Genomic DNA, 12,577 nt, shown 5'->3' with positions numbered 1-12,577 from the left:
TGTTTTTGTCACATCATTTAGGGCATGCTTTTTGCTTTAAAATTAATTGATTAAAGGACTTAACCATCCTCAAAAATCATTCCGTTAGAAGAATACAATCAGCTGAAGTGGATCATTTTTTAATTGCTTCTTGGATGCGAATGCCACTGGCTACACCAGCATTGTTTGTCCACCACTAAGCGCCCTCAAGAACGTAGTAGTGAGCTCTTGAACTGCCGAAGACCATGTGGTATAGGTATGCCAACAGTGCTGTTTGGAAGGGAGTTCCATGTTCCTGACCCCAGGAACATGGAAAGAGCAGCAATAAAATTCCTAGTCTGTGTGATATGTGACTTGGAGCGAAACCTATAGATGATAGTATTAAAAGCAAATTACTGCAGATGCTAGAATCTGAAACCAAAGAGAAAATGCTGGAAAATCTCAGCAGGTCTGGCAGCATTTGTAGGGAGAGAAAAAAGCTAACGTTTCGAGTCCAGGTGACCCTTTATCAAAGCTCAGTTTTGTCAAACAAAGTTGGGCTTTGCCAAAGGGTCACCTGGACTCGAAATGTTTGCTCTTTCCTCTCCCTGCAGATGCTGCCAGACTTGCTGAGATTTTCCAGCCTTTTCTCCTCAAGTGGTAGTATTCTCTTGCTTCAGCTGATCTTTTTCTAAATGGTAGAGCTCGTGGGTTCGCAAGGTGCGGTTGTCGGAGGCTTGTTTGGCGAGTTGCTGCCATGCATATTGAAGTTGAAGGAGTGACTGTTTAAGGTGGCGGGTGGGGTGTGCATCAGGCTGGTTGTTTCGTCTTGGATGGTGTTGAGCTTCTCGAGTGTTGTTGAAGCCGCACTTATCAAGGCAAGTTGGGAGTATTTCATCATACTCCTTGAAAATGGTGAACGGGCTTTGGGGAGTCAGGTGAGTTTAGTTACTCTGGAGAATTTCCAGCCTCTGACCTATTCTTGTAGATGATCTATTAATGTGCAGGAGAAAGGCAAACTGAAATTCCTACCAGGAATGTTTCAGACAGTAGAGCTACGCCTATACTCTACCATATAATTTTAAAATATGTTTAGCAATGTAATTGTCCGTCATGAGATCTATCAACATCCTGGGTGTTACCATTAACCAGAAACTGACCTGGACTAGCCATATAAATACTGTGGCTATAAGAATAGGTCAGATGCTGGGAATCTGTGGCGAGTAACTCACCTCATAATATCCAATGCCTATCCAGCATCTATAAGGCACAAGTCAGGAGTGTGATACATTTAACTTGCCTGGATACATTTAACTTGCCTGGAATATATTTAACTTTCCTGGATGAGTACAGCTCCAATAACACTCAAGACGCTCAACACTATCCACAAAAAAGCAGCCAGCTTGACTGGCATCTCATTCACCAGCTTAGAAATACACTCCCTCCACCACCAACACACGCTGGCAACAGTGTGTGCCATCTACGAGATGCACGGCAGAAACTCATCAATATTCCTCTGACAGCACCTTCCAAACCTACGACCTCTACTGCCTTGAAGGGTAAAGACCGCAGACACAAGGGACCAACAACGGAGAGGTGAACTGGCGAAAGTAGACTCAATACAGCTACTAGAAAGGAAAACAGCGTCAAATCAGTGTGAGGCATTCAAATGTGAGATTCTATGGGTAAGGTGTAGACATTTCCCCACAACGGAAGAGAGAGGATGGTTTGCTAAATCAAGAGCCCCTGGTTATCCAGAAGCACATAGGGTAAGATAAAGCAGAAAAAGAAAGCTTACAACAGCCAAAAAAATGTAATACTTTAGAAAGCCTTGAGGAATATATAAAGTTCAGGGGTGAAATCAAAAAGGTTATTCGGAAAGTAAAGAGCGGATACAAAAAGATGCCGTAGGTAAAATCAAAGAAAACTTAAAGATGTTTTACTAGTACATTAAGAGCAAAAGAATAACTAAGGAAAGGGTAGGGTCTATCAATGATATACGTAGCAACTTATGCATTGATGCTGAAGATGTGGGCATGGTTCTTCATGATTATGTTCTGTCTTCACAGAGAGGGATGTGCAGGTGTTCTAGCAGAAGAGGAGTGTGAAGTATTAAATGCAATAAGCACAATGAGAGAGAAAATATTGGAGGGACTGTCATCCTTGTGGTGGATAAATAACCAGGGCCAGATGAATTGTACCCCAGGCTATTAAAGGACACCAGGAAGAGAAATAGTGGATGCTCTGGGGATCATTTTCCAATTCTCACTAGATACAGGTGAGGTCCAAGAGGATTGGAGGTTTGTGAACATTGCACCATTATTTAAAAAGGGTACAAGGGATAGGCCAGAAAATTATAGGCTAGTCAGTCTGACTTCAGTAGTGGGCAAATTATTGGAATCAATTCTGAGAGACAGGATAAACTGTTACTTAGAAAGGCACGGATTGATCAGGGATAGTCAGCATGATTTTGGTAGGGGCATATTGAATCTTACTAACCTAATCAAATTTGTTGAGCAAGTAACAAGGAGGATTAATGAGGCCAGTGCAATGGATGTTGACTCCATGGATTTCAGTAAGGCATTTAACAAAGTCCCACATTGCAGACAGATCAGAAAAGTGAGATCTCTTGTGATACCGGGAAAGATAGTGAGTTAAATCCAGAATTGGCTCATTGTCAGGAAACAAAGGTAATAATTGATGGATGCTTTTGTGAATGGAAAACAGTTTCCAGCGGCCTTCCACAGGGCTCAGTGTCGGGGCCTTTGCTGTTTGTTGTATATATTAATGATTTGGACTTAAATGTGAAAGGCACGATTGGGAAATTTGCAGATGACACAAAAATTGTCCATGTGGTTGACAGTGAAGAGGATTGCTGTCGACTCTGGACTCTGGAACTCTGGTCGAGGGGATGGAAAAGTGGCAGGAGGAATTCAATCCGGAGAAGTGTACAGTTATGTATTTGGTGAGGGCAAACAAAGCAAGGGAATACAGTGTAAATGGGAGGATATTGAGAAGGGTTCAGGAAGTGAGAGATCTTGGAGTGCATGTCCACAGTACAAGTAAAGAAAGCATATAGAATGCTTTCCTTTATTGGACGAGGTGTTGAATATTAAAGCAGGGATGGAATGCTGGGAATGTATAAAACGCTGGTTAGTCCATAGTTAGAATTTTGTGTACCATTCTGGTCACCATATTATAGGAAGACCATAATTGCTTTGGAGAGAGTGCAGAGGAGACTTGCATGAAGGTTGTCAGAGCTTGCAAATTGGAGGCAGGAGGAAAGATTGGATAGGCTCCTTAGATCAGGGGATGCTAATTGGTCACCTAATTGACGTGTGCAAAATTATGAAGGGCCTGGATAGGGTAGACATGAATGGCCTATTTCCCTTAACTGAAGAGTCGATTACCAGGGGACATAGATTTAAGGTGATTGGCAGAAGGATTAGAGGGGGCATGAGGGAAAGGTTTTTCACCCAGAGAGTAGGGGGTGTCTGGAATTCACTACTAGTTGAGGCAGAAATGCTCAACTTATTTAAAAGGTATCTCGATCTGCAACTAAAGTATTGTGACAGACCAGATGTTGGAAAGTGGAATTAACATGAGTGGCCAGCTGACACAATGGGCTGAATGGACTCTTTTTGGACTGTAATGGTTCTTTGGTTCTAACACCACCTGCAATTCCACTTCCAAGCCTCACACCATCCTGACTTTGAACTGTAATCACTGTTCTTTCATTGTCGCAGGTTCAAAATCCTGGAACTCCTGCTAAACAGCATGCTGGATGTACTCACACCACATAGACGGCAGTGGTTCAAGAAGGGAGCTCACTGCCACGTTCCCAAGGGCGATTCAGGATGCGCAATAAATATCAATGTTGCCAGCGGTGCTCACATCCTGTGAACAATTTTATAAAACAGCAAGTATTTTTTGTTGAGTGTGATTGTTTGCAAAGCATTCTTGTGAATTGAAATTGCATCAGCAATTTCTCCACTGCAGCCTCCAGATTCAATGGGAGGACGGTCAAACAAATACTAGTGTCCTTCTTGAAGCCAGGTCCACAAGCATTCAGATAAAACGCCGGCAAAATTAATTTTGTTGGTTCAGATGGTCAAAAAGTGTCTTTATCACCAGGTCCCGTTTTCTCAGTTCTCAAATGGTCGAGGTTCCAGGGAAGGACAAAGAAAATGCTGCAAAGAAAAGACTAAGCACCCTTCTTGAAGTGTGGGGCAGCACCCCCACAGGTGTATCCAAGGTGTATCTTGTATCCAGGTGTGCAACAGTTGAATGGCCGCTCAAGCTCAAGTCTCCAGCATTTCCTTCATTTTTACTTACATTATCACAATAATTGCAGCCCTGCACTCAATGCGTTTGTGTAGAAAGGAGACTGATTGGTGATTACCACTGATTTCACATCAAACCCTATAGGATGTTTAAGCTCGGAGGGTATTGAGAAAAAACATGGCAAGCAGACATGACCATTTAACAAATGGTGCTAACAGGATAGTTCTCCTACCACATACTCAAAAATGCGCCTCTCATATAAATGGTTAGTAATGCTGCTGACCAAGCAGGGTTTTTATTTCATTTGATGGCACCTCATCTGGCATACTTAATAGTAAATAAAACAAATTCAAAGGATGTTAGCTTAATTATTGTTTTAAATATTTTTGTCTTCACTGAAAGGGCTTTGACAGATTGTCTGGCAAAATGGTAATTCATTAACTCATGAAAGGATAATCTGTGGGTTAGCTTTCTCATACTTAAAGAACTATAAAGGACACATGGGTGTGATACTTCCTGTAGTGAGGCGATAGAGGTGGGAATGTTGCTCAAAGAACCAATGTTTCTTTGTTTTAATTTGTTTTTGACTGCACAAAATAGTGGGTTTCCTGGTGGCTTGTTGCCCGAGGTAACGTACTGTCTTTTTCTGGCACATCAGTGATTTCAAACAGTCTTGTCCCCACGTCCACTCGTAGCACTGCCAGCGAAGGAAATTATAAAATGGCACTACCTTCCTACCCCACACATATTTTTTTCGCCTTTCCCCTCTCCCTACTCTCAGCCTGAGCAGCAGACATTTATCACAGTTGCTGTAGAGATAAAATTGGAGAGCAAATATTCCAATACAACTATATAGTGATAAAAATGTTGACTTGTGCTCTTCGAAAACCAATAAAAAATATAATCAGAAAAGAAGCTGGCCTCAAGTCCGATAAGAAAGATAAATGGTTTTGTCGTGCACTAGAAAGAATGCAGCCCGAACAGAAATCTGGCCATCTGGCGAACATTTTTTTTCTGAAGTTCTGCACTTTTAGCAAAAAGATGTAGCATTGGCATGAACTAAAATATAAAAATAACAGTGTACAAGATTGGGAAAATGTCAGTCTCAGAAAACACAGTTAATTACCAATATTCCTTAAGTGATTTTTACACAAAAGTCTTGTTGAATTTCCTTTGAAAATTACTGCTTTATCACCCTCAATCTCTACCCTGAGCAGTCTATTCCAAACATTAACCACGCTCTGTATGAAGTAGTTTTATCTGATCTGCAGAATCATTTGCCTTTATCTGAGCTTTACCCCATTCTTTCTTATTGATACTGTTGTTCCCTGGGCCATGATAAGACAGTTTCTCATAAGAAATAGGAGCAGAGTAGACCATTCCACCCTTCAAACGTGCTCTGCATTCATTCGGCCGTAAGTGTCCATTTTCTTCCTAACTCCCGTAACCCTAGACTCCATTGCAGATCAAAAATCTGTCTCCGATTATAAACTTTAGATCTGGTATTCTTGATAGATATTCTTTCAATGTCATCAAATATTGCTGTAAATGGACCCTTTGTCTCCTATTGTCAGAATGATACCTTTGCGCATGGGCGAACCTGCCTCCACTTCGCTAGCTCACACTGTAGCCATCTAATGACCATCGGGTCATTAACTGACTTGAAATTAGGCTTCTGCCCCCATCAAATGACTGATGGCTCTCTGATCCTAGCAGCCAGTCCTAAAGAAGGCATACTGTGTTGGAGACAGGACTTTAGAGCAAGGTTGGAAGGTTGGAAGGTTGAGCAAAGGCAAGGGGAGCCGAGGTGCAGCCAAGACCTTGGGGAGGGAGCCTATTTAAATGAGGTACCCTTCCCCAACCTCTAGTGGTCCTACAAATTCCAGTCCACTAGTGAAAGCTGCTGGGCTGTACACTTTTGTGCACACAACTGTGTTGAACATTAGACTGACACCTCGGGGCAGGATGTGTTTTCTTACATCACTGTGTGGGTGGTACGGTATTTAGTTCCACATTCACCCTATAAAGTCAGACCCTTATACTCCAACTTTGTAGCTGAACTTTTGACTCGATCTGGGTTCCTCTACACCTGATCGACATATTCATCATTATTACGACTGCTATGTCTCACCCCTGCCACCACCACCCACCATGGTCTCAGGGTAAAATGTTGCCAGTTTTGTTTCCCTTTGCACTCCCAAATCACTGATCAACAACATCAGCAGCAAAGGTTGCAGCACTAATCTTTGGAACACCCTGATTATCACGTGCAACCATTCTGGGGAAATATCTGTCTTCTTTAATGCACTCAGTTTCAAAAACTGACCTTCATTTGTGCTTTTTTCCCATTGAAATATTCTTTGACCCACCAGTGTCACAAGAATCTTGTTAACGGTAAGGTAAAGAATGTCCATGGGAGCTCTTCTATTCAAAAGTGGGTCCTCAAATAAATTGAATTAAGCACTTCCCTGCAAGCTGATGTTGACTTGCCCCCATACCGTTCTGGGTGCTTTGAGTGAGAAACACCAGTTTCATACATGAACACTGAAGGAAGAAAGGAAGATGCCCTGCAGCAGATGGCACAGTTCTGCAATTACCCTTCTGTTGACTTAGTCTCTGTAGCTTTGGCAGAAGGTCAGTAGAAATTCCAAGAAGGGCGTAAATAGCCATTACCGCTGTTTCTGAGAGAGCTACTGGCTATCTTCCACTCAGGTTGCAGGGCGAGTACACCTATGGAACTTATACTCTGTGAATCCTCAGCTTTTCAATTACAATCTAACAGAGTAAAGATTTGGGAATACTTCCCACAACCGTAAAGGATAACTCTAAAGGGGAATAATATGAGAAAAAACATTTCTCAGTGTTGCATGCTTGTGCAGTGTGTGCTCCGTTTAAGTATTAGAATCAGTGGGAAATGCAGTTTAAAGCAACTGAAGTGGAAACCCATATAAATGCCGACAAATAAATATGAAGTGTTGAATTCTGTGGTAGAAATCATGGAAACAGCTGCTTACTTTGTTAAAATGAAAGGAACTATGATGGTCATGTTAGCAAGACTCTCACAGCACACAGCTGGGCAACTGGTATATGTCAAGACATCTTAAAGCTTGCCTGCTGCCTAAGGAAGCCTGCAATTATTTTTTTTAGAATGATCTGAGATCCCTGCAGCTGCTTCATCCATATAAATGAACAGTGACTGGGCGGAAAATCAATGGCAGCTGCTATCAGTAGTTTATAGTGATTGAAAAAAGTCAAAATTGAATGGGATTCTGGGGCATTTGCTGATGTTTTGGGATCACAATCTATAATTCCATCAGTGAAAACAAATCTATTCCTGGGAGTGGAGCAATACTCTTTCTGGCACTGAAACAAAGGTTCAGCACGCTACAAATACCTCAGCTGTGGTGACTGCTCGTGCTTACTTGCATGTGGATCCGAGTAGCAGAGTGCCTCCAAACTGCCAGCACCAAATTGTTTCTTCTCCATCCCAGACGCTGAAATTCAGAATCCCTCCCCACACCCACCCCCGGATGTGAAACAGCGTAGAGAGTAGGATTAGGCAAAACAAAAATCAAATTCCCAATGGCTTAATATTACAGAACGCTGAGGATACTATTGGAAATGGAAGGGATAAAATTAATAACATAATTAGGGGAGGAGAATGAGACAGATTCTGAATCCACCCCAGTCGGAAAGGGGATCGCCCCCCGTATTGTTAGCACCAATCTATTCCACACTGGTCAGCCAGCCAACAACACCGCAACACCACCCACCTCCAACGTTGTCGCTTTGGCATGCATGTTGCAGCCTCGAGCAATAGATAGTGATAGTAGAGCCTTCCATTTCTTTCCATCACATGGCTGACCAGGAATGTCTCCCAGTCTTACTCCCGACCACTAGATTTACAAGTGGATAATCAACCTGTTTGGCCACACTATAAACACAACTTCCTTGGCCATCAAGTTCTGGAGTGGGACCTGAACCCAGAGGTTTTGGCCCAGAGACAGGGACACTGACCATTGTGCCACAAGACCTCCTCACCTTGGAATAATAAGCAAATTTGGCAGATGAGAGCAGGACCCAATGGTGTTTTATTTGGTAAAATGATAAACGATGATATCATTTTATCTAGCCAGATCTGGCATTGAGTGGTTCTACTAGATGTTCATCATATCCTTTCAAGTCCGCATTTATTTTATATATGAAAGTGGAGATAAGGGCCAGTCCAGAAAGACTGGCCAGGATAAGAGAGAGTATTGTGGAGAGTGGAAGGCTAAAGGCCACAGTTGGTATTTTGAAGGCAGAATTGTAAGTGAATCGAGGGTAGTATTTCCAGGAATGGATAGAGAAGGAGTTTGGATCGAAGAGTGAAAGGGGGATGAGTGATACAAGAAAGTGATTAGAGGTGGCCTTACCTTTGATTGAAATGATGGGAGGAACAAGACCATGTGAGATGGCAAGATCAAGGGGGAGACCGTCAATATGGGTTGGCGAGCTTACACAGAGGGTGCGATTTAGGGAGGGCAAAAGGGTAGTGAATTCGGAGGAGAGAGAATATGATGAATTGAGGTGGAAGTTGAAATTACTGAGGGCGTTCGGTAGAGTCTCAGGGAGGAAGCCAGTGAAAATAACTCCCAGACAAAATGTTGTCTGCTACTTGGAGAGTGGTAGAGAATGATCATTTTGAGTGAGAGGGGTGGAACAATGTGAGGTGTTCAAAGGAAGAGTAAGTGTCAGAGTAGTAAATGGTTAGGCCAAGGTGTGACCTGTGACAAGTATCACACTATCATTGTGATGATTTTCATGGAGCATGTGGGGAATATATAGCCAGTCAGAGAGGCTTCGTTAACGGGAAAGATGTCATTGTCCCTCAGCCAGATTTCCGTTAAGAACAGGATGCTGAAGCAATCATCCATAATAGGTTCATGGATGATTAGGGTCTTGTTTACAAGTGATTAGACATTCAGGAGAGAGAGGGGTGGTGAGAGCTGATCTGCTAGCAGAGTCCACAGGATCAGCAGCTAGAGGGATGGGTGGACATAAAGGAGATTAGGAGTGGACACATGGAGTGGTAAGGCCAATGAGACAGTCAAATTGGGCAAGTCAGTTTGCAGCTCATAAGGTGCCTTGAAGGACCCTTTGGAGATTGCCAAGAGTACACAGAGGGAAGCTGTAGGCCTGTCTAAGAGGGAGTCACACCTGTGGCTACAGCAAGAGAGCAGGATGATTGAAGGGGTTAATGCAGGGATTTTCATATTGCATTTCCCTTGTCATAAACAATGACATTCACACTACACACGTGCCAGGCAACGGCCATCTACAACAAAGGAGAATCTATGTATCTCTCCTTGACATTCAAGGCATTATCATCGCTGAATTCTCCACTATCAACAAGCTGGGGGTTGCCAATGATAGAAAACTGAACTGGACCAGTCATATAAATACTGTAGCTACATGAGCAGGTCAGAGGCTAGAAATTCTGTAGGAGGTAACTCATGTCCCGACTCCCCAAAGCATGCCCAACATCTATAAGGCACAAGTAAGGATTGTAAAGGAATTCTCTGCACTTCTTGAAGCTACAGGAACACTCAAGAAACATGATAGCATCCAGGACAAAGCAGCGCGCTTGATTAGCACTCCATCCATCCTCTGAGATATTAACTCCCTCTGCCATTGACCCACAATGGAATGTGTGGATAAATAGGCAAAGTCTTATCTTTGCCTGATCTTTTCTATGGCTGCCTGATGTAAATGGCACAATAGTGACCTGAAAATTGTACCAGATTATTTACTACATCTTCCATCTTTATATTAACTCCCTCCTCTGGCATGATATGCAGACACACACATAATGATATACAGACAAGCAGCTAATGGACACAGAGAACAGGACATGACCAATAAGCAGGCAAGGCACTCAGGGGTGGGATCTGACTATAAAAGACACGAGGCACTCACACTCCACCTCTTTCCACTGATGAACATCTAGAGAGTCAGTCAAGGTTGTTGTTACAATCTCACACCTCCACCACGTGGCTAAGAGCTAGTCTGGTTCAGTCAGACAGAGTAACCACACTTCAGTTAGCAGAGAGTCATCTCACAGAGAACTGTGCTAACTGTGCTATTAGTTCAATAAACCTGATTGAACTAACTTCAAGGTCTGGAGTATCTTTCTGATCTAAGCTGCATCCAGTTGCAGCCACTGTTAGACCAGTGTACCCAACATGACATTCATCTCCAATGAACAATGGAATATGTGGATAAATTGGGGAAAGTTTTATCGATGGCTGCCTGGTGTAAGTGGCACAATAGTGACCTGACAATTGTTACCTATGATGGCCGCCATCTTGATAGGAGCTTTTAGATAGACAACTGGGACACCTGCCTGTTACAGACATGGAGCAACTTGCAATATGCAAATCAGGGTCATTCAACACACACACAGGACAGTTTTGTTAAGTTGGTTTTGGTTTTCCTTTTTGTTATGTGGGTTATAATCATCATTAATATATATATATATACATGGACTATGCTTTGTACTCAGCATCCATTACTGTTGAAATAAGCACTGGCATTTTGCTGCTCACTAGATACTTGAATGCTGCAGGAATAAAATCATCTGCTATATTTATGCCCTTCAGAACAAATAACATACCAACAGGTTCTCTGGCTTGATGTCCCTGTGCACAATGTTGAGGCCGTGTAGATATTTGAGTGCAGAAACCAGGTTGTACACCATTGCACTGGCATCCCGCTCTGTGTACTTAGTTGATGATGTAATGGCATCAAACAGGTCTCCGCCCTGCCAGGAAAGTGAAAGGGATGTTAAGAAATTGATGCGGCATAAGAAACCATGTACTATGGTGGGGAGTAGTATAAAATAAACTTTGTGGTGCACTCACACTAACTTCAGCAAGAATGCACAGGAAGGGTCAGAATTTAGACTGGGAACCAGGAAAGGTGGTTCAGATTTTCACCAAGTCAGGTTAACTTCGGAGACTTTTAAAAATGGCTAGTGGGTCCCAATTCAGGGTTCCCAACCCCATTCCAGGGTTAAAACATAGAATATAGAACATACAGTGCAAAAAGAAGCCATTCGGCCCATCGAGTCTGCACCGACCCACTTAAGCCCTCACTTCCACCCTATCCCCGTATGCCAATAACCCCTCCTAACCTTTTTGGTCACTAAGGGCAATTTATCATGGCCAATCCACCTAACCTGCACGTCTTTGGACTGAGAGAGGAAACTGGAGCACCCGGAGGAAACCCATGCAGACAAAGGGAGAACATGCAGACTCCGCACAGTCAGTGACCCAGCAGGGAATCGAACCTGGGACCCTGGCGCTGTGAAGCCACAGTGCTATCCACTTGTGCTACCGTAGTGCCTCCACCTGTGCTACCGTGGTGCCCATGGCTTGACTGACTTTCAGGAGTGCCTTTAAAGGGTGTAGGTTGGTTCTTGTCAAAGCCGGCATCCAGCACTTCCGACATTCCTACTCTTCCACAGTTTTCATGGAGTCTGGCCAGGTTTAAAACAAATTATGGTTCATGGCCCCTCAGAGCAGTCGCGAACTCTAAATCTGACTGAGGGACCTTTTAAAAGTTAAGTTCAAAAGATCCCACTCATGCCCCTTATGCCAAGTTATGTCCCCTATGGCTCATCATACCACTATTGGAAAGCTGCACTCTTCCACTCATTCCATGGACCCTCATGCCACCTATGCCAAGCTATGGCACTTCCATGCCCATTGAGCTATAGAACCAATGTACCCTATTGTGTAGTGAAATGCGCAAAAAAATGCATTCATTAAGGTAATTTGTTGAAGAGTTTCTCCTATGTTTGAAAAGAAAAGTCTGCACTACAAGCTAATAAAAGTGCCTAACATCCAGGCCCTTTAAAGTTTCAAATACCACAAATCCTTGAAACCACTTAACTTGTACAAACAAACATTATGAAAGTGACGGCAGAGATCAGAGAGCTTGAGCTGTCAATCAAATAATGTTTCCTATGGGGAGCAGGTTTCTTGTATTCTAATAGCTCTCTAGATCTAAGCCAAGTTTGAAAGTAGATATTACAACAGACGACTCAAATCTCAGACAAGGGTTTTATGGAGGTTCTTAAAAAGGGGAAAGCAAAATTGGTGGCGGAGAGATTTAAGGAGGGAGCTCCACAGTTTCGGACCTAGGCAACTGAATGCATGGTCAATAATGGCGGGGCAATTAAATGGGGATACTCAAGAGGCCAGAATTAGATGAGCTCAGATATTTCAGAAGGTTGTGGGGCTTGAGGAGGTTATAGAGATGGGGAGGGGAGAAGCTGTGGAGAGATTTGAAA

The 12,577-nt window shown here is 43.0% G+C and overlaps 1 protein-coding gene across 5 annotated transcripts in view; it reads right to left on the bottom strand.

Annotated features, from left to right (window-relative positions):
- The window catches only part of dclk2a (doublecortin-like kinase 2a), a 463,722-nt gene that overhangs the window by 48,780 nt on the left and 402,365 nt on the right, over positions 1-12,577 (bottom strand). For all 5 annotated transcript variants that reach the window (XM_038791969.1, XM_038791970.1, XM_038791972.1 and 2 more), the window contains one exon: positions 10,898-11,044. In XM_038791969.1, coding sequence (XP_038647897.1) covers positions 10,898-11,044 — 147 coding nt within the window. The remainder of the gene's footprint in view (positions 1-10,897; positions 11,045-12,577) is intronic.

The sequence above is a fragment of the Scyliorhinus canicula genome, chromosome 3 (assembly GCF_902713615.1).
Source record: "Scyliorhinus canicula chromosome 3, sScyCan1.1, whole genome shotgun sequence".
Classification (NCBI taxonomy): domain Eukaryota; kingdom Metazoa; phylum Chordata; class Chondrichthyes; order Carcharhiniformes; family Scyliorhinidae; genus Scyliorhinus; species Scyliorhinus canicula.
This window is presented reverse-complemented; position numbering and strand designations above follow the sequence as displayed.